This window comes from Pseudorca crassidens, chromosome 2, assembly GCF_039906515.1.
Source record: "Pseudorca crassidens isolate mPseCra1 chromosome 2, mPseCra1.hap1, whole genome shotgun sequence".
NCBI lineage: Eukaryota > Metazoa > Chordata > Mammalia > Artiodactyla > Delphinidae > Pseudorca > Pseudorca crassidens.
The window spans coordinates 17,665,977-17,688,284 of NC_090297.1; the positions used below are offsets into that span (position 1 = coordinate 17,665,977).

Genomic DNA, 22,308 nt, shown 5'->3' on the forward strand with positions numbered 1-22,308 from the left:
TCCAGACAGAAGAGACAATGGTTGGGGGAGCAAGGAGTGAACTATGAAAGTCCAGGCTGCATTCAGGTTGTTGCCCAGTGTACATGGAGTTGTATCTACACGGAGAGGTTTGTCACTCATTCATTCACTTTTGCAGTCACTCATTCATTTAATGACCGTTGGTGAAGGCCTACTCTATCACGTGTTGATGATAACAGTCATGGTGGTAGCCTACATTTACTAAGTTTTTAGGTGTCCTAGAGACGATGGTAAAAGCTTTCCCCTTGGGTTTCCCTGGTGGTGCAGTGGTTGAGAGTCCACCTGCCGATGCTGGGGACATGGGTTCGTGCTCCGGTCCGGGAAGATCCCATGAGCCATGGCCGCTGGGCCTGCGCGTCCGGAGCCTGTGCTCCGCAGCGGGAGAGGCCACAGCAGTGAGAGCCCCGCGTACCGCAAAAAAAAAAAAAGAAGCTTTCCCCTTTTTTTCCTATTAAATCTCCACAGTCACCCTGTATGGTACATAGTGGTGTTATACCACTTTAGCGATGAGAGCACCGAGGCTGAGAGGGCTTAAGAAATGCAGCCAGTGCCTCATTGGTCCATTGGGTAAGGATCTAAACTGAGCACTAGTGGATTTCGTACTAAATTTCTTCCCATAATCTGTTGGTGCTTAACCTTTATGCAGATAATGGGACTTCAAAGAGAGGGGAGAGGGAAGAGAATTGATGGCTCTTGAGCACCTCCAATGTGCCAGGCACTACCTGATCAAATTTTATCTTCACAACAACCCTGAAAAGTTGGCATTTATTGCTCCATTTTCCGGAATAGAAAACGGGCTCAGGGAAGTGAAGGGTCTTTCCCAAGGTCACAGTGCAAAGAAGTGGAAGAACTGGCCTTTGAAATGACTTTCAATCCCATGCTCAGTCCTGTGCCTAGCTTTAGAGAAGGGATCCACTCAGGTTAGTGCCTAAATCTCCCGAGGCACCTATGCCACCAACAGTTTCCTCCCATCTCCTCATTACAATCAGAAACTTTCAACTTCCAGCCTCTAAGCGGGCAGCCACCGTCTGCAGAATCCAATCCCCCTTTTCAAGCCTGAGCCCATCCCGTGCTGGACAGCGGCACCTAGTGGCCAACTATGGGACTGCATCCCAGGTTCATAGAATGAATAGTTTAACATTCACTCATTCATTCATTATGTCAGTAGTTAGTGAGCACATACTACGTGCCCAGCCTGGGGGTACCAGAGATGAACCAGACAAGGTCCCTGCCCCAGGGAACCCACAGGCTTAGAGAAGACACATTTATATCAGAACAGTGGGTGGGAGAGGAGACAATAGACCTGCAGTCTCTGGCTGTGACATCTGGGAAGTCTCCCCAGCCGAGGCGATACTTGTGCTGAGTCTTGAATGATAAGTAGGGAACTGCCAGGCAAATGAGTAAAGAGTATTTCAGACAGGGGCAACAGCACTTGCAAAGGCTCAGAGTGTCCAGGGAAGGTCGGATTGCCAAATAAAATGTAGGACACCAGGTTATATTTGAATTTTTTAAAATATATTTTTAGTATAAGTATGTCTCAAAGAGTGCACGGGACATACTTATACTAAAAAATTATTCATTGTTGAGCAGAAATTCAGATTTAGCTGAGCATTCTGTTTTGTTTTGTTTTTTCTAAATCTGGCAGTCCTACTAGGGAAAGGGGAAGTAGTTGCATATAGCTGGAGCCTGGAGGACCCTGGGGATGTGGCAGGAGAGACTGGCAAAAGGCAAGTCATGGAGAGTCTGGAATGCCAGGCTAAGGAGTACAGCCTTCGCCCTGTGGCCGTTGGCAAAGGACTTTGCATGCAGGCCCCTGTGCTTGGTACAGGGGAACGAAACACAGCCCCTTCCCTCCGGAGTTTACAATCAAGGGAGTGAGATGAGCATGGGCCTAAGGTGATGGGACATAGCCGAAACCAGACAGCAAGTACTCCAGGGCTCAGAGGAGGGGAGGCACATCTGGTGAGGAAGTCAAGGAGGCTTCCTGGAGGAGTAGGCAGGTGATCTGGCTCAGGAGAAGAGACTGCCTATCTGCTACTGCCCCCACATCCCAATCTCTTTCTCACCTCCTTGCCTTTGCACCTGCTGCTCCTTCCCAGCAACGCCCTCCCGCTTCTTTGCCTGCGTGACTTCTATTTGTTCTTTAAGATTCCGTTCCAGTTGCCCCCAGTCTCCAGGGAGATTTCCTTGACATCATCTGATATCCCCCAGCCAGGCCAGGTCACATGCCCCTGGGCTCACTGCGCTTACCCTACCCGTGTAAGCATTTCATACATATTAATTCATTTCATTCTCTGAACGCTTTGAGGTAGCTCTTATTATTATTATCCCCATTTTACAGGTGAGGAAAAGGAGGCAGAGAGAAGTTAAGGAACTTGCCCAAGGTCACAAAGGTAGTAAATAATAGAGTGAGGATTTGAACCGAGAAAGTCTGGCTCCAGTTCCCTTTAACCTATACACTATAATAACATTGTAATGACGTTATTACAGTGTAGTTGTGTAATTACATAATAGGATTGTAGTTACAATTATTATCTGTAATAACATTGCTCACACTGAATTTAATTGTTTCGCGAGAGTCTTCAAGGGCTCTGCGCACCCGGCCACGTACAGGATCAACATGTACAATCAGGTGTGCATTTTTCTACATAAGGGTTCATAGCTTTTCATCGGTTTCTCAAAGGGGTTCACGATCCTCAAAGGGTTAAGACCTCCCCACCATTTGCTTTGCTGAACTGAGCTCTCCAAGGAGGCCAGGGTCTCTGCTTTACCTCCTGTGAGTCCCTAGTGCCCAACCCAGGGCCTAGTGCAAAGAGGGTATTTGGGGAGGGTTTGCTGGGTAGCTGACAGACACCTGAACAAGCATCATGTAGGCTGGTAAACATCTGCATCAACTCAAGCACTCTTCCACTCCCACTGCAGCAGCTGAATCTTTGTCCTGTCCCAGACTCCTCAGGTCACCCTGGGCAGTGATCAGGTCAGAACTGGCATTCTCCTCTCTCAAAGGAGGGAACATCAGGTCCTGGGTATCCAAACGCATGGGTATTAGAGGCGGCTCCATGCAGGATACTTAGTTTGAGTCCCAAAGCAGCCACCAACTGATGTATGTGACCTTGAGCATCATTTTCCCTTTCTGGGCCTTAATTCCTGCCTCACTCAAATGTGCTGAGGCTGAAAGGGGGTCTGTCCACTTAATCCGTAGAGGCATGAGGCAGGAAGAGGGATGCAGAAGTGAATAAGTTGGGCCCTCTCCCTGCTGTCTCTAAGAACCCACAGTCTAGTCTTCAGGGTCTGCATACAGTGGCCACTGAGCATATGTGTATTAGTCAGCTGTTATTGAGATGATGCTGCAGAACAAACAATTCCAACAATCCAGTGGCTTACAACAACAAGTGGCTATTTTTCTTGCTCATAGGTTTTTGTCTGTGGGTCAACTGAGGTGGTGCTGTTTCAGCCTAGGAGTTAGGTCAAGGTCTTCTTCACAAGTTTCTCCTTCTGGAACCAGCTGTTACCCAGGTTAAGCCTCACCATGGCAGATGGCAGAAGCATAAGAGACCAGGTCAAATCAACAAGCACATGTAAAGCCTCTACTTGCATTACGTCCTTTAGAATATTCCAACAGCCAAACCAAGTCACATGAACAAATTCAGCATCCGTGAGGCAAAGAAATATGCTCTGCCTTCTTTTGTGGGAAGTGTTGCAAATCATACGCAAAAGGTTTGGGTATGTGATTCTGTTACAGGAAAGGAGTGAAGAATTTGGAACCACAGATGTTTGTCCAGTAGCCAGACCTGCCCCAAGTGGCAGGAGTGGATGGTGGACTCTGGGCTACAACCTCACTAACTGTTTTCTTTGTTCCTCGGCAGGAGCTGAGTGAGTACAACGCCACAGCCATAAAAAGCCCCACCAACACGGTCACTGTGCAGGGCCTCAAAGCCGGCGCCATCTATGTCTTCCAGGTGCGGGCACGCACCGTGGCGGGCTACGGGCGCTACAGTGGCAAGATGTACTTCCAGACCATGACAGAAGGTAAGCAGGGTGCAGAGGGCAGGAGAAGGGTGTTGACTCTACAAACAGAACAAGGACCACCTCCTACAAAGTGCCTTTGTGCAAATTAGAAAAGGCACCCCCTCTTCTAGATGTCAATTCTCCCTCCCTCCCGGGTGAGAACCTTTGTGCACTGTACAAACCGCACAGCCACATATAGGGGACTGTTTCTGTGGCCCGGAAAAGATATGAGCTCCTCCGTTACCATCATGTCCTTTCCCAGGACCGTTGGGAGCTCAGCCCCAATTTGCAAAGCCACTCTGAGCAAGCCAGTTCCATTCCCTGGGCCAGTTTCTTCTCATCGATGAAATGAAAGTATCATATTCCATCTGAGAGAGCAAACATTTTATCCATACATTGCTCCAGTGACTTGCGGTTGGTTTGAGAAGAATTCTGAAGCCACATCTGAGCTCAGCAGGGAGAAGTGCAGGGATGGATTAGTAATGTCTTCCCTGGGCAAGAGAATGGAAGGTTGTAGCCCGTGTGCTTTGTGTCTCCAAGTTTGGGACCACATGGTCTCTAAGCACCCTTCCTGCTCTAATAATCTTTGAGAAGCAGCACAGTTATAGAATGCAGACTCTAATGCCTGACAGTGCTAATTCAGCTCTAGCTGTGTGGTCCTGAGTAACTCACCTTACCACTCGGAGCCTCAATTTTCTGATCTATAAATGGGGATGATAACAACTAACTCATTATCATTATCATCATCAAACTAGGGTCAGGATGGGGGATAAAGGTACAGGCCGTAGCACAGTGTTGGCACTACATCTCACATACTTAGTGCTCACCAGATAGTAGTTAAGGTCATAGTTGTCATTGCTGTGAGTCTGGGGGCCGTTTCCCCAACCAGCCAAACTCCAGAGCAGAATACTTATGACCAGACTTCAGTATCCCTTCTTAGCATCTGCTTCAACCACTGGGCATGGGCCTCAGCCTTTGCCTGGTTGAACATTTCAGAGGCTCCTGGACCCCTGAATTCTTTTCACAAAGTCTTATCACAAAAGTCCTCCCTTATAGCTCCACCATCTCTTCTAGTATTCACCTCCTCTGGAAAATCCCCCTTCCTCATGGCCAGCGTTTTTCACCTCTCTAGGTCCTCTTGCATGTTGGATGAGGGTCACTGACCTGGGGATTGGGGAACTGTCTCAAGATCTTTCTTTGTTAATTCAACAAATATGTGTTGGTTTTAAGGACCCACAAATGACCTAGTCCCTGACTTCAATAAGTTCCTGTCCGGTCATGGAGGCAATGAGAAGTAGTAATAATAAAATTTTAAACAATGAAGATGTTGATGACATTGAGAGTGCACCGAATGGTTTCCAAGAGCCAGGGCCAATGCTGGGCACGTTTTACACATTATCTCACTTAAGCCCATGGCCTTGGATCAAACAGACCTGGGTTCAGATGCTGGCGCTGGCCACTTTCTAACTGTGTGACCTTAAGCAAATCACAATTTTGCTAAGCCTTAGTTTCCTGATCTGTTAAATGGGATAATTATAGGCAGTACATCATAGGACTATTCTGAGAATTACACAAGATGCATAACATACTTAACCATGACAGACACTTAAAACACTTAAGAACAATAGTAGTTAATATTTACTGAGTGCTCACTATGTGCTACAAGTTATGCTAAGTCCTTTACACAAAAATTCCATGAAATGGGAATTATTCTTCTCACTTTACGTATGAGGAAACTGAGCCATAGAGAGGTAAGTCACTTTACCAGAGATCACACAGATAGTAAGTGGCACCATTGGGACTCAAACCCAAGGAGTTCAGCTTCAGAGTCTGTGCTTTTTTTTTTTTTTTTTTTTTTTTTGCGATACGCCGGCCTCTCACTGTTGTGGCCTCTCCCGTTGCGGAGCACAGGCTCCGGATGCGCAGGCTCAGCGGCCATGGCTCACGGGCCCAGGCGCTCTGTGGCATGTGGGATCTTCCCGGACCGGGGCACGAACCCGTGTCCCCTGTATTGGCAGGCGGACTCTCAACCACTGCGCCACCAGGGAAGCCCGAGTCTGTGCTTTTAACTGCCTCTGTATATGTGTCAGATAATTATTATTATTGATTTTCATATCAAATTGAGATGCAGGCATTATTATGCCCATTTTATAGATGAGAAATTGAGAGCTGGAGCAGTTCACGGACTTGTCCAAGGTTACTTGTGAGGGAGTGACGGCCAGTTCTCCACCCGAGCATGACAGCTGCTCTGCCAGGAGCGGAACAGACCTGGGATCCAAGGAGACCCAGTGTGGTGGGGATGCAGGGGGTCATGACCCCCAGAGCCAGGTGAGAACACTGTGCTCTGCTTTCTCCCCAGCCGAGTACCAGACAAGCATCCAGGAGAAGCTGCCCCTCATCATCGGCTCCTCGGCGGCTGGCCTGGTCTTCCTCATCGCTGTGGTTGTGATCGCCATCGTGTGTAACAGGTGGGTGGTGTCCCCCGGCCTGGTCCAGGCCTGGCTGTCCAAGACGGCTGTCCGCCCATTCTGCCATTCCTGAACAGTGTCTGTGAACAGAGGGGACAGGAGGGGCTCGGGTGGCCTGGAGACCCACAAGTGGCCTCCCACTGCCTAAATGGCCACGGTTGGCAGTCCATCCCTTTGAGTCAAGCATTGCCCTGGACAAGTCCGCTATTCGAGGAGGTGGCACATTGAGACACTAATACTCCAGCATGAAGGGACGTCTCAGAACAGTGGGTGGGAAAGACTGCAGGATGCCGGGAGCCAGGGATGGTGGAGAGGGAGTACCAATCACCCTACTTTCTGCTCTAGTAGAGGCCCCTTCATGAATAGGGCCATAAGCAGACTGAGGAACTCGGGTAAGCCCCCCTGGCTGAGGTGGCTGGAAGGAAGGGGAGAGGACACAGACAGGAAGAGGTGCAGGAAAGGGCATCCCAAGTGGCTGGCACAGCACAGGCAAAGGCAGGCGATGGGACCGGTTCCTGGACTTCTGCTGGGCTTAATGCAAAGACTCTCCCTTCTTCCTTAGAGCTCCCCACTTAAGAACAGACTAGGTCATAAGGTCAGATGGACAGAAGCCCCTGAGTTTCTGGGGCCAGGGGCCATGGCCAGAGATGACTTTGCTCTTTGAAAGGGGCTCAGCTGGTGAGGGGACAGGGGAAATCGTGAGCCTGGACTTGAAGGAGGAGAGGTGGCAAGAGCTGAGTGGGACCAGGGTGGGTGAGACTGCTCGGCCAGGGGCCAGCAGGGCATCCTCTGGCAAGGGGGTGGTTTCAAGGGCCTGCCCACCCTCTCCCTATCACCTACTGTGGCTCCCAGCTCCCCGGGTGCCTCCAGGTGGCTCCAGCCCTTTGCTCTTGTTCCAGAAGACGGGGGTTTGAGCGCGCTGACTCGGAGTACACGGACAAGCTGCAGCACTACACCAGTGGCCACAGTATGTATACCCAGCGGGGCCAGCACCCGGGCCCTCACTGCCAGTGCCCAGCAACCTGTCCAGCCTTCTATCACTGCCTCCACCCTTGCTGCGGTCAGACCGATGCCCAGCGGTTCCCCGAACGAACGTGCACATGCCACTCCCTCTGCCTGAAGCACTCCCCCTTCTCTTTACCTGGGTCCCTCCCTCTCCCTCAGGCCTCATCAGATACAGACCCCTCTGACAAGCCTTCCCTGACCCCACCCTGGATTTAGGGCCCTCGTCTGTGCTTACACCGTGCCCCCCTACCTGGCTGCGCGGTGACGGCCGCTTCCTTTCTCCCCGCCATTACGCTGGGGGCACGTGGGGACCTGAAATTGTCTGACACTCACCACTGCTTCCCCAGCACCAGCTGGCGGCCCCGCACACAGCAGGCACTGGGTACAGCCTTGCAGAATAAACACAGGAGTTGAGTGAGATGGTGAGAAGCCCAGGCTCTGGCCTGGGAGGGGAGAGAAGGGAGGCAGGAGGCCCCCTGCTGCGCCTGCTCAGTGCCTCCATTTCCTGCTCCCTCCCACCCCACCTTCAGCCAGGTCTGGGGGCACGTGAGCCACACACTCCCAGAGCAGATGCCCCTCCTGGGGAGCGGATCAGAGAGCAGAGCAGAGCAGAGATTCCTCTCCGTCTGACCCTGGCAGAACCAACAACCTGTGCAGGGAGGGGACATGTGGATCCTCGCTTCGGTTCACTCAGCAAACAGGAATTCCAAATGGGCTCAGTGGGGTACCGCAGGGCTCCTCAGTTGGCCACCAAGTAAGGGGGGTCATCAGCACATCGCTTCATTTGTCACATATTTGTTGTGGCCCATGATGTATGTCAGGCCCTGCTCTAGGTGCTGGGGACACACTAGTAAACAAACCAAATATCCTTGCCCTGGTGGAACTTATATCCTAGTGGGAGGCACAGGGGATTTTTTAAAACACATGCAATAAACGAGTAAAGCGTATGGTATATCAGAAGATAAAAAGTGCCATGGGAAAAAAAGCAAAGTAGAACAGGGTGATTGGGAGCTGCAGGGGTCAGCGCTTCATTTTTAAATAGGGGAGAAGGGGTGGGCCTCAGCGAGAGGGCTTCCTCTGAACAAAGGTGCAGAGGAGCTGGGGGAGCGAACTGTGTAGAACCTGAGGTAAGAGCATCCCAGGCAGAGGGAATAGCCGGTGCAAAGGCCCTGAGGCTGGAACATGTCTGGCAGGTTCAGAAACAGCCAGGAAGCTAGTGTGACTGGAGCAGAGTGAGGGGGCAGGAGCAGGAGGTATGAGGGGCCATGACATGTAGATTCTTATCAACCGTTGAAGGACCTTGGTTTTCATTCTGAGTGAAATGAGAAGCCTCTGGAAGGGTCTGAGCAAAAGACTGATGTGCTCTGAGTTACAGTTTTCACAGGATTTCTCTGGCTGCCATGTGGAGAAAGGACTGAAGGGGCTGGGCTGTGCCAGGCAAGGACAGAACAGGGGCCGTGAGGTGGCTGCTGGGATAATCCAGGGAAGATATGATGGTGGCTGGACCAGGGTGGCAACGGGGGAGGTGGTGGGAAGGGGGTGGATTCTGACACACTTTGAAAGCAGAGCCACCAGATTTGCTGCAGGATTGGATACAGGGTATGCAAGAAAGAGCAAAGCCAAGGAGTTCTAGATATTAAGCCTCTGGGTAAGACTTAACTTGAAGTAAAAGTTCCTGGGCTTAAAAATCATTTTAGACATAAATGTAAAAATAATTAAACCATTAACATTTCCAGAAGACAATTTAGGTAACTATTTAACTGATATGTGGATGGAGAAGCACCTTCTAAGCACAAAAGCAATGGAAGGACCATAAGACAAAGGTGGACAAATTTAACTACACAGAAATAAAAAGCCACCTGTATGTTAAAAATAAAATTCAAGGGCTTCCCTGGTGGCGCAGTGGTTGGGAGTCCGCCTGCCGATGCAGGGGACACGGGTTCGTGCCCCGGTACGGGAAGATTCCACATGCCGCGGAGCGGCTGGGCCCTTGAGCCATGGCCGCTGAGCCTGCGCGTCCGGAGCCTGTGCTCCGCACGGGAGAGGCCACAACAGTGAGAGGCCCGCATACCGCCAAAAAAAATAATAATAATAAAATAAAATAAAATTCATAAATTCCATCACCCCATCCTACTCCCCAAGTAATAAAATCATGATCGTAGATGTAGCTTAAACGTATTGTGTTCTTTGTGCCAAGAACTCTTTTAATGCTTAACGTGTGTGTATTCATTTAATCCTGATAATTTCCCACTTTGAGTATGAGGAAACCAGGACACAGAGAGGTCCCACAGCTGTGCAAGGCAAAAACCAGGGTACAAACCCAGGGTGTCTGGCTCCAGAGCACACACACTTAGCCACGCTGTGCTACCTACACCCTTCTGAGCTAGAATAAGACAGGCTCACATGCTCCGTCACCTGGAACCATTTGGGAGCATCACTATTTAGAGGGTGAGTCAGTAACAAGGAAACAGGTGACAGCAGGGATTTGTTTTCAAAATAGACCCCAGAATAGAACGTGTTGTTCACAGATCAACACATTCTCAAGCTCAAGCTCCTACGCCCTGCATCTGAGCAGGATTTTGTTTTTTGTTTTTTTTCTCAAAGCCCTGCCAGCCCTGTGATCGCATATCCACCAGCCACCCTCTGTGGCTGGGACAGAGGAGGAAGCTGAGGCCCGGGTATGTGTGTGATGGCTCCAAGTCACCCTCACGGGCTCATGTTTTCCATCGTTCAGCAGGTGCTGAATGAGTACTGAGGGCTATGGTGCCTGGATGTGGAGCCAGGGGGACTCACCTGGTTTCTCAGCCACACTCTGCTACTGGCCAGCTAGGTGACCTTGGGGAAGCCACCAAACCTCTCTGAGCCTTGGCATCTTTATATGCGAAGCAGTAGGAATGATACTTTCACAGAGTTATGAGGATTAAATGGATATTAAAGCGCTTTGTAATAATAATATTTAACAATAGCCAACTCTTCATGATAACAGTTAACAATTATTCAGTGCTTTCTATTTGCCAAATACTGCACAAAGCCCTTTAAAAAGATTCTCATTTAATCTTTGCAGCCCCCTTACAAGGTAGGGGATTTGTTTATTTATTATCTCCATTTTGTAGATGAAAGAAGTGAGGCACAGAGAGGTTAAGTAACTTGCCAACGTTCACACAGCCAGGTCAATACAGTGGTTGATCTTGAATTCAAACCCGTAAAGCAGCTTATTTGTGACCATTATTACTGGCAGATCCAGAATTCAAATCCAGGTCTCTGGATGCCTGGATCCTCCTTCCCTCATCCTGAATTTCCCATGTGGGTTCAGGATGGCAGTTGGTGACCCTGACAGTCGTAAATCATCCAAGAGTCCAATATTTTCTGAAGACTCTTGCCTGCAGGGGTCCTCATTCAACTTCAGTTCAACAGATGCCCCTCCCGGGAGCCAGGCCTTGTGCAAGGCTCTGGCCACAAGGAGCTCACATTCTATCCCAAGACACAGGCTGGGGAAGCACCCAGAATAAACTGGTAGCCTGGCAGTTGTAAGTGTAGATTTTGCAGCCTGGATTCAAACAACACTTCTGTCATTTATTAGCTGTGTCCATGTCCCCTTGGACAGGTCATTTAACATTTCTTATACCACAGTTTCTTCATCAAAAATGGGAAGGATAATATTATGTTGGACCAAATGAAATTGCCATTTCTGCAGGTCAGAAGCAGTCAAATATTGACAGTTCCATAGAGCTCAGCTTAATAATACTATTTACCTGGGAAGATTGTTAGGGAGGATTAATTGGGTCGATGCCTATAAAGTACCTAGAAAAGGGTCTCGTGTGTGGTAAATCCATGCTAAACTGTGAGCCAATAGTGTTATTAATTTTGGTGAGGCGAAACCAAAGGGTCACCAAAGCAGGGATGGCTGTGCTCAGAGCCGTGCATTCAAAAGCGTTTATTAAGCACCTACTTTATACCACCTTCACATATACTCCAGAGGAAACATTCTAGAGCAAGAGCTCACAACTTGGGGTTCACAGACTCCTAGAGCTTCCAGGGCATGTGAACATTCCAGAATTATATGCTGACTGTGGGCATGTGCACATACACGTGAATACTTTGCCAACAAGCAGATTCATAGCTTTCATCAGGCACTCATGACCCCAAACAGGTGGAGAGAGAAAACCAGCATTACCAATGAGTAATGCTGTTATTCTTCCAGCACCCGCTATGTGCCAGGCCCTGGGATTTAGCGAGAACGAGATAAACATGGCTTCTGTCCCTCTGGGGGAGGGAGGGTAAAGCAAGCACTCGCGCAGGCAGGAGAGTGTTCCAGAAAGGGGTGGCAGGAGGCTGTGGGCCTGTGAATCTGGGAGCCCTGATACAAGGTAGAAAAGCCATACAGACATCCGGGGGAGTGGGTGTGGAGACAGGGCAGCAGGAGCCTGAGGAGAAGGCATTGGCCTCCACTGAAGGGATCCAGGCAGGCTTCACAAGGGAGGTGGCATTTGATCTGGACACAAAGGAGGAAAAGGGTGTTCCAGGTTGAGAGAACCACATGAGCAAAAGCATGGAGGCAAGCAATTATGAGGTGTGTCTGGGACCTCTGGGCAAATAATTCCTTGTGCTGGCATATAGAGGAACAAGGGAGCTGTAAGTGGAGCCCCTCACGGAGCACTTGGAATGCCAGGTGAAGGCATGCACCTCTGTCCTGTAAGGGATAGAGAGCCCTCCTGACTAGCACTCCTGACCAAGGCTTGGGACGGCATCTGATTGGTTGGCAGCGCCCAACTAGGCTTTGAGCTCCTGCCGTGCTTCTCCTTAGCTCCCTGAGCTGACCCATTCCTGTCCTTCCTCCCCAGCTGGCCCGGCAGGAAGGGCTTCTCCCAGTTCTATTGGGAGGGAGACTGAAAGTCAGTCGCCAAGAACCACAGGCCAGACACCGAGTCTGGGCAAAAAAGAGAGCATCTCCGGGGAGCTGATGCACCCTCTCTGAGGAGGGCTGACTTGGGGAAGGAGTCACAGCTGAGTACTCCAGGAGGAGGACGCAGAGGCAGTGAGCATGGTGATTAAGAGCCCCGGCCCTCAGCTCAATTCTGACAGACCTGGGTTCAAATCCTGGCTGTGCCATTTGCTAGCTGTGTGGCCTCGGGCAGATTACTTGGCCTCTCTGAGCTGCAGTTTTCTCACATGTGAAATGAGAATAATGATCCCTTCCTCCAAGAGTTGATGGGTGCAGAAGATGAGATTATGCATGTAAAGAGCCTGGCACAGTGTCGGGCACAGACAAACAGCTAAGAAAGTGGAAGCTAGTATTATTCTTCTTCTATCTCTATCATCTGGATTCTGTCGTCTGACATTCAGTGTCTGTTATGTGCAGAGCGTTATGCAGTATGCCAGGGAGAAAGGAATGAGAAAAAAACATGCACCCATCCCCCTCTTCCCAGGCTCCCACAGCCTAAGATGGTGGTTCTTAACTTCTTTAGGGTCTCAGACTCCTCTGAGTTTGCTAAAAGTTTTGGATCCTATGGCCAGAGAAACACAAATATGCATATGTGTGTATATAAAATCATAAGACAGAAAAATCCAGAAAAAAAATCTATACTCAGGGATAGATTTTTGGAGAACTTTTACTTTCAACAATATATATTTACGTAAATTTTAAACTATTTATAAGGAGCATAAATTACTTTTCTAATTCAAAGAGACAATAATAATAAATGCATTCCATTTCAGCAGCTCCACCAAACCCATCCTGGGACTGCCAAGTGGTTCACAGACCCAAATTAAGAAAACCCTGACCTAAAGGGCTAGACAGACACCCACACAAATAACCCAAAATGAGAATAATGTATTAGAGCAGCGGTTGGCAAGCTTTTCTGTAAAGGGTCAGACAGTAAATATTTTAGGCTCTGCAGGCCTTATGGTCTCTGTTGTAACGGCTCAACTCAGCCACTGTAGCGTGAAAGCAGCCACAGGCAAAGGAATGTGTGTGGCTGTGTTCCAATAAAACTTTATTTATGATACTTTATTACAAAATGGGCATTGGGCCATTTTGCCAACCCCTGTGTTAGCGGTTCCAGCTCTTGGAATACTGGAATGTCTGAATTAGAGGCTGAGAGTGGTCAACTAACATGTCCAAGATCACGCAACTGAGCAGGGCTGTGGCCTCACTCACCAACCAGCCAAGCCTTGCTACGGCCCAGGACTTCACCTCCCAACTCCCAGAGCTGCTGCCTCCAAAGTCACAACTCCTGAAGCCGTGGGAGAATGTGGGCAGGGAGCTGGGGAGCCAGAGGGAGGCCCAGGCTGGGTGAGGGCCAGATGGTCTGGGAAGTGGAAGACTAGTTATCTGGGAGGGGGAATGAGGGGTAGATCATCTTTCCCTTCCTTCAAAGCATTTTGCTGACTCAGTGCTGGGGTCAGAATTGGGTCTTTAACATCCAAGTTACAGTCTTCCCTTCTGCATCAAAAAGTAAAAATCCACATCGGATCAGGAATCAACTTCATATGCCCCATGGCCAGCCTCACACTGATCACCAGGGAATTTGAGATCCAGAAAGGTTTAAGACTTGGCTAGCGGGGTACCTGGGAAGTGGGCCCAGGAGCCATGGGTACTCAGACCCTTGTGAGGCAGCCATTCCAGTGCCTGGGAGGGCTAAGGCAGCCGGGAAGTCTCCTGAGGGGAGAGGAGGCTTGAATGAGGCCTTGAAAGGCAGGGAGATCTCCTTAGCAGAAGCCCAAGAACATGGTCTGTTGCCTGCTCTTTCTATATTTTTGTTCCAATTCTCTCTCTTCCTTCTTGACTTCCTCTTCCTTTACTTTGCACCCCCTGATTGTCTATCACAAGAGTGATAAGCCTATCTATCCTTCCATGCCCACACTCATAACAGACATTGTTAATCAATCTTGACAGTCTTTTAGCTGCTCCAGGAAGCCACTATTAATCAATTAGAGTTGGAACAAAAACTAGAACCTATTTGCTATCCCTGCTGACCTCTCTGTTCCCCTCACCCTTCTACTCAGCTCAGTGCCCATCTGCTCACTGAGGCCCAGAGAGGTCAAGTGAAAGGCAGGGGCTTGCCCCATTCATACAGGGGCCACATGGGAGTGTACTTCCCTCCACCGAGGGACTGGCTCTCACTTTTCTATCTGTCCACATCTTGTGTCTGCGCACATGACTGAGCCTGGTCTTCTGTCCCAGTGACCCCAGGCATGAAGATCTACATCGACCCTTTCACCTACGAGGACCCCAATGAGGCAGTGCGGGAGTTTGCCAAGGAAATTGACATCTCCTGTGTCAAAATTGAGCAGGTGATCGGAGCAGGTAGGTGACTGGTACCCTCTCAGGTACCATGGCCTCAGCCACGGGTCAGGGGACCACCCCAGTGTGTACTCCAGGGATAGAGGGCAGGATGTGGGGCAGGAGCCTCAGAGGACCCTCCAAGGCCTGAAGGCTCAGAATACCCAAGGTGGAAGGGCCCTCAAAGTTCGCCCAGTAAAACTACTTCATCACCAGATGAGGAAACAGGACTGGGAAGGAACTTGCACATCACATCAGAGATTGAGCTAAGTCTGGAACCCAGGTCTCTGGACTTAGTCTAGTGCTTTGTCCTTCCCACCATTCATCCCAGGTCCCTCGCTCCATCTCCCCAGGTTCCCCTACATCCTTACCCCACACCCAGCCAAATATCACAGGACGGCCATGAAAGGTTTCCTCTTACTCCCAAAGGTGGCTGAGACTCTTCTGGGCCCTTGCATTCTATAAAGGGGTTGTGTGTCTGGGAGGATGAGCTGACCACTGAGGAGGAAAAGCTCCTGCAGGTCCCAGGAGCAGAGGTTACAGGGAACAGGGAGGGAGGGGGCACTTCCACCTGGTAAGTGACATCCTGCCTCTTTTGGTGTGTCTGTCCCAGGGGAGTTTGGTGAGGTATGCAGCGGCCACCTGAAGCTTCCAGGCAAGAGAGAGATCTTTGTAGCCATCAAGACGCTCAAGTCGGGCTATACTGAGAAGCAGCGCCGGGACTTCCTGAGCGAGGCCTCCATCATGGGCCAGTTCGACCACCCCAACGTCATCCACCTGGAGGGTGTTGTCACCAAGAGCACACCTGTGATGATCATCACCGAGTTTATGGAGAATGGCTCCCTGGACTCCTTCCTCCGGGTAAGGGAAGCCAAGAATGGTGGGGCAGGAAGAGGAGTGGTAGACATAGCTTTATACTGTCAGAGCCTGAAAGGGTCTTGGCAAGATCTAGGGCAAGAATGGCTTGCTTGCTGCCACCTTCCATTCCTTTACCCATGCCAGGCATTGCTAATAAATCTCAGACTCTGTCCCACTAAACCCAGAAGCAATCTCAGAGTCCATCTCAATCCAGGAATTCCTCAATCCGGGAAACCACAGCGAGTTGATCAGAGTTGGCATACAACCTGAAATCTGTTCCCTCCAAGCTCTTAGCCAGCCTTCTCACTATGCACAAGAGAAAACTGAGGCTCTAAGAGAAGTAGAGTTTGCCCAGTGTCACCCAGAGGGTCGAGATGAGAGCCAGGACTGGAGCAAGGTTTCTTGACCCTGAGTCCAGAGTTTTTACCAGATTTGGATTTTCCCAAAGCTGTACAGGGAGAGAGTTCAGAGCACAAGGCCAACAGAGGAAAGTTTCTAGGCCCCCCAAGAGATCACAGTCAACCAGCTAGACAAAGAGCACTGACTAGGAATCAGAAGTATGCCATCAGACTAGGTGCTATTTAATAAATATTTATTAAGCACCTAATACGTGCTAGGCACCTTCCATGCACCTTCTTGTTGAACTCTTGACAGCCCTAGAAGGTGGGTGTTAGTTATCCCCATTTATCACGCAGATGGGGAAACTGAGACTCAGAGAGGTTAGGTCACATGTCCAAGGTTGCACAGCCAGCAAGGGGCAGAGCCAGAGTCAAACCAGCTCCAGAGTCCATGTTCTCTCCACCACCCTGAAACTGGCCTCTCTGAGGTCTCTGAGCATCTGAGTCCTTCCCACCGAGAGCCCAGGCCAGAGCAGCAGGGTCCTGCTCCGGTTTCCCATTCTGAGAATGCTCCAGAGATCTGACTCATGCCCTTCCATTTACTCTGTGTTTCCTCCACTTCTCCCGAAGCAAAATGATGGGCAGTTCACAGTCATCCAGCTGGTGGGCATGCTGCGGGGCATCGCGGCCGGCATGAAGTACCTGGCAGACATGAACTACGTCCACCGCGACCTGGCTGCCCGCAACATCCTCGTCAACAGCAACCTGGTCTGCAAGGTGTCTGACTTTGGGCTCTCACGCTTTCTGGAGGACGATACCTCAGACCCCACCTACACCAGCGCCCTGGTAAGATGGAGGCAGGGAACAGTGGAGTCACAGGGCCAGGGAGGAGGACGAATATCCGTCTCTCCCCGCAATACGTTTTCACCAACACTTGCTCATGCCGAGCGCTGTGCTGGGCCCTGGAGACATAGAGACATAAACCATGTTTTCTGCCCTCTTGGAGCTCACAGACTGGTGGACACAGATATGCAGAGCACCAGAGAGTGACGGGGCTGTGAGTTAGACACCAGCCTTGGGAGGCAGAGGAAGGCTTGCCAAGAAGGAGTGATAGTTGAGCTGAAAGCCAGGGGCCAGTAAAAGTTTGTCAGATGCCGTATTCTCATGGGGAGCTGTGACTGAAACACAGGCTGTCGGGGAGATTGGTGGGCACCCATGCCGGAGAAGTCGGCAGGGCCAGATCGCGGAGACTCTTGACTGCCCCAGCTCAGGACTCTCTCCCGAAAGCTGTTGGGGTTGTTGAAGGGTTTTAAACAGAAAGGAATAAGACACAATCCCTAGCCTCAGAGGTGGTTCGGATGGGACTTAGGGAAAGATTTGCAGAGGGACCTCAAGGACGAGAAGGAGGTTACCAGATGGCAGAGTGGGAAAAGGCACTCCATGCGGAGGGGAAGGCATGTGCAAACGCCTGGAGGCCCAGAGCAGCGAGGTGGGTCTGGGGACAGTAAGATACTTCGTGTGGTTGTGCAGCACAGGGCACAGGCTGGGGAGCTTTGCGAGCGGAGGGCATGAGGGTAAGCCTCCCACCCGTTAACCCTCCTCATTCTGTTCCCCAGGGTGGGAAGATCCCCATCCGCTGGACGGCCCCAGAAGCCATCCAGTACCGGAAGTTCACCTCGGCCAGTGACGTCTGGAGCTATGGTATCGTCATGTGGGAGGTGATGTCCTATGGGGAGCGACCCTACTGGGACATGACCAACCAGGACGTAAGTCTCCAAGGGGATGGGCAGAGCCTCTCTGGCCAGCCAGACAGGAGGGGAAGATCCAGAACTTCTGGCCTTTTGCGTGTCTCTCAGCGGGGTGGGAACAAGGTCTCTGAGATCCCAGCCCGATGTTGGTTGATTCAAACGTCTGCACGGGACCCTGGACTCTCCAGGGGACTCAGGAGTAGGAAAGGCCTACCCGTCCACAAACCAGCAAATCTTCAGAATGCTGTCACCTGTGGCCAACCCTGAATGAGACCATATCTGCCCCTCAGGTGTTTACCACCCGTATGGGAGACAAGACAGTTGTTCTGGGAACCAGATGTAGCTATCAGGTACTACGTGTGATCAGGTACTAAAGTGGAGGAGGCAGGTGTCCAGCCCTGTAGGTGTTGGAGCAAGGGCAGTGTGGGCAAGATGAGCCAGGAAGTCTTCACAGACAGGTGGGACTCACACAGTAGTGGGACTTGGAGACGCGAGCGCTTCCAGTGGAAGGAACAGCCTGTGCAAAGGCCCAGAAGTGGGATGATGAGGGGTCATGTCGGGGAGCATGGAGAGGAAAGTTGATCCGAAAGGTCGATGAGGTTCAATGATGGGGTGTTTGAAAATCGATCCGAGGAACTCTGATCTGCAGCAACGCCAGAACAGGGAATGCTTGAGCAGGGAAGGTACCCACAGTCAAGCTGGGGAAGATGAATTTGGCCCTGGGGGCAGGAGAGTTTGGAGAGGTGTTTGGGCTCTTTTCCCTGACAGAAGAGCCAGGTGGGGTTGCCCACAGGAGGGTCAGCCCAGTGGACCCTGAGGCAGAGGGTATCTCAGGGTGCTGGGTGGGTGAGTGAGGGGAGCAGAACACCCAGCTGCCAGGCCAGACCGAGGCCACAGATGGTGGGAACCCAGGTGAGGCACATACTGGGGCTGCCTCCAGGAAGTGGAGGTAGTTGCCATGGCAACCAAGCAAGTCTGTCGTGCCATGTACTGGGGGCAAGACGGGCCAGGCCAGAGGGCAGATGCTCTTACCTCACCCAGCCAGCCCCACCCGGCCCCTGTGTTGTCCCCAGGTAATCAATGCCATAGAGCAGGACTATCGGCTGCCACCGCCCATGGACTGCCCAAGCGCGCTGCACCAGCTCATGCTGGACTGCTGGCAGAAGGACCGCAACCACCGGCCCAAGTTCGGCCAGATCGTCAACACGCTGGACAAGATGATCCGCAACCCTAACAGCCTCAAAGCCATGGCGCCCCTCTCTTCCGGGTACCGCCCCACCTGTCCCGCCCCTTTTCCCAGTTCTGCCCTGGCCCCACCCCCTCTGGTAAAGCTGAATTGGGATGGGGAAGGACAGCGCTAGTGTTTGTTGGAAAGATGATTACCCTGGGGTGCAGAGTGCAGGACACAGACTATCCTGAGAAGGAGAAGGAAGCCCAGTCTGGTAGAGGAAGCATCTTTTAAAGCGTGGTCGGAGAGGACAGCTTTTAAGAGAAATCGTCAGAATCTTGGTGAATAGATTTACTCCTCACCCAGTTTCCTCCTCCACACTTAAACCTCTGACTCGCATTTGCAACCTCCTCGACATGGCCAGGCTCACACACACATGCATGTACACATACAAATATAGTCCCGTACGTGTACGTGAACGTACAGCTGGGCACAAACGCTCATGCTTGTGCTCACACACAGTCTCACACACGTGGAGACACCCATTCTCACACAGGTAGGCTCTCACACCTACACACATCCACAGGTCCCTGAGCACACACGTTCAGAAGTACATACTCACCACACAAACACGTGCACGCACGCCCCACACTCGGGTTGCCATCCTTATATCAGAGAGACTGGCTCAGGAGGTGCGCTAGCTCCAGTGATCCCGGAGCTTTCCTTCTCCCACTGGTCCCCGGGTGCCCTCCATCAGGTCTGCAGCCACAACTGCCTTGTCCAGGCAGCTTCAACAGGCCAGCCCTGGCCCTGCACACTCTTACACTTCAGGACTCTTGATCACACAAGGTTTCTGAGGGGCATCCGGCTAGATATCCTCGGGGTCCAGGGCTGGCTGTGGCCAGAGACTCTCTGGGCCCAAGTCCTTCACCTGCCGAGTTCTTAGGGCCAAGAGATTTTCGTGTTTGCCTCTGCCCATCCCTCCTCACCATGACCCTGCATCAGCCATTCCTGATTCTTCGGATAAAAATCACTCTGAGCTTTTAGCCTGAGGGTCACTTCACACCTCGCCTGCCAGGAAGTCATTCCCACTAGCCCCACCAGCTCTGTCTGGACTTTGGAGAGGCAGTCCACAAGATCAGCTTCCTGTAGCACAACCATGGTAGAGAAGGACAGAATGGCATCAGGGGAGGAAACAGCAAATTATCAGCACAGTTAGTCCAGCTGAAATCCCTCCTCCTCAAAAGAAGCAGCATGGAGAAGCATGTCCCGCCTCACCACTGTGGTCCAGCCTCTCCGCAGTCCCTGTAGAGGCTTCCCTAGACTTTCCAGGTAACCCCAGCTTTGAGTCCTGCACACACTCACTCTCGCCTTCTCACACAGAAATGCTCACATACACACTCACCTGCGTTCACACACGTGGATGCACATAGCCTGCAAGTGTAGTGCTTACCTTCACCCCCAGGTCAGCATGTGCCCTGACCGTCCCCATTGCCCACCCCACCCCCAGAATCAACCTGCCGCTGCTGGACCGCACGATCCCCGACTACACCAGCTTTAACACAGTGGACGAGTGGCTGGAGGCCATCAAGATGGGGCAGTACAAGGAGAGCTTCGCCAATGCCGGCTTCACCTCCTTCGATGTCGTGTCGCAGATGATGATGGAGTAAGTGCCCAGCCGCTTCCACCCACTGCCATTAGCCCCCCTCCCCACCCATCCTGCTACACGGGGGGGGGGGGGGGGGGGGGGGCTCTGGAAAGTGAGGAATAGACAGTGTCCCAGCAGGGATATGGGGGACCAAGGGGCAAGACGGCCAACACGGACTCACATTCATATCAACACCCAGGTCTCCTGCCACCCACTGTCTGCGACCTTGGGCAAATCACAGAACCCTTCTTAGCCCCAGTTTTCTCTTCTGTAAACTGGGGAGTGGTAGGAAGATGAAAGGAGATATAAAGTGAATGACTGGGTACCTAGTAAATGCAGGTTCCCTTCTCCTCCCCCGAAGCAGAGGAGACACGTGCACCTAGGCACCCTGATTCCTAATCACAGTCTCCTCCCATCTCAACATTCACTCACTCCAGCTCCAGACGCCAACCCATTCCCCCAGGTCCTTCACCCCCTCCCTTGCCCTCTCCAGCAGAAAACCCCTGGAAAAGCCCAGGCAGCTCTACCTGGAAAGAGTCCCTCCACCCCCACATTTCCCTAACACATGTGCTTCTCTCCCAAAGGGACATTCTCCGGGTTGGGGTCACCCTGGCTGGTCACCAGAAAAAAATCCTGAACAGTATCCAGGTGATGCGGGCACAGATGAACCAGATCCAGTCTGTGGAGGTTTGACGTTCACCTGCCTCGGCTCACCTCTTCCTCCAGGCCCCGCCCCCTCCGCCCCACATGCTGGCCCCCGGTTCTTCGTCCACCGCAGGGTCAGCCACCTGCCAGGAGGCCACGGGCAACGGGAAGAACCAAGCAGCGCTCCAGCCATGAGACGTCACCAAGAACAACACATGCAACTTCAGATGATGGAAAAAAGGGAATGGGGACAAAAGAAAATAGATCCCGGGAGGGGGCGGGAAACACAAGGAATAGTTTTTAAAGAGGATTCTCATAAGGAAAGCGATCATTGTTCTTGGAGGAGAAAAAGGGCTTGGGAGATTCACGCAGTTTGTCCAATCGGAGATCAAAAGCAGTTTCTCTCCAACTCCCTCTGGGAAGGTGACCTGGCCGGAGCCAAGAAACACTTTCAGGAACACAAATGTGAAGGGGAGAGACAGGGGCCACACTTCTCTCCCGTGCCCGGGGCTGCTCTTCCAGGTCTCACTCAACAGCCATGCGTCAGGCGGATGAGCAGGCGATGGGCAACCAACCCCGGAGCCGCTCTTGGAAAATCCAGTCCCGCTGCCTCTGGGCAAACAGAAGAATTTTTCTGTCTCTGGAGAATATTCTAGAAACTCCAATGAAAGAGACTTGTTTCTCCTGTCAGCTCCCGGGGCTGAAAAGGGACTTTTGTCCTCCTGGGTCAGGGAGAACGTGGGGACGCCAGAAAGGTCAGCCTTCCTGAGGTTGACCATCCCCCTCCCCCCGGTCTGCAGCTCACGTCCACGTCATGCGCACGGCTCGGCGGCCATGGCCCAGCTGGGCACCCGCTCCTGCCGGTCCACACCTGGAGGACTGATGCTGCAATGACTGCCATCAGCTACGACTGCCACTGAGAAGGATTGCTCCTACATCTGGGTTTGTTTACAGCAATTTGTGGACTCGGGGGTATTTTGGTCAGGGGTGGATTTGGTTTGGGGGGTTGGGGTTTGTTGGTTGGTTTTTTTTTTATGACAATGAAGTGACACTTTGACATTTCCTACCTTTTGAGGACTTGATCCTTCTCCAGGAAGAAGGTGCTTTCTGCTTCCTGACTTA

General features: G+C 51.5%; 1 protein-coding gene across 3 annotated transcripts in view; it reads left to right on the top strand.

Moving 5' to 3' along the window:
* Window positions 1-21,493, top strand: part of EPHB2 (EPH receptor B2) — a 185,514-nt gene extending 164,021 nt beyond the window's left edge. Inside the window, exons 7-16 of one of the 3 annotated variants that reach the window (XM_067723445.1) lie at window positions 3,885-4,047; window positions 6,386-6,494; window positions 7,397-7,461; window positions 14,683-14,805; window positions 15,395-15,642; window positions 16,608-16,823; window positions 17,594-17,743; window positions 18,799-18,992; window positions 20,404-20,559; window positions 21,126-21,493. In XM_067723445.1, the coding sequence (XP_067579546.1) occupies window positions 3,885-4,047; window positions 6,386-6,494; window positions 7,397-7,461; window positions 14,683-14,805; window positions 15,395-15,642; window positions 16,608-16,823; window positions 17,594-17,743; window positions 18,799-18,992; window positions 20,404-20,559; window positions 21,126-21,234 (1,533 nt within the window). In that variant the 3' untranslated portion in view covers window positions 21,235-21,493. Of the gene's footprint in view, window positions 1-3,884; window positions 4,048-6,385; window positions 6,495-7,393; window positions 7,462-14,682; window positions 14,806-15,394; window positions 15,643-16,607; window positions 16,824-17,593; window positions 17,744-18,798; window positions 18,993-20,403; window positions 20,560-21,125 lie in introns of all 3 variants that reach the window. The other 2 variants (XM_067723424.1, XM_067723435.1) reach the window with 2 other exon arrangements.
* Window positions 21,494-22,308: the final 815 nt, after the last annotated feature.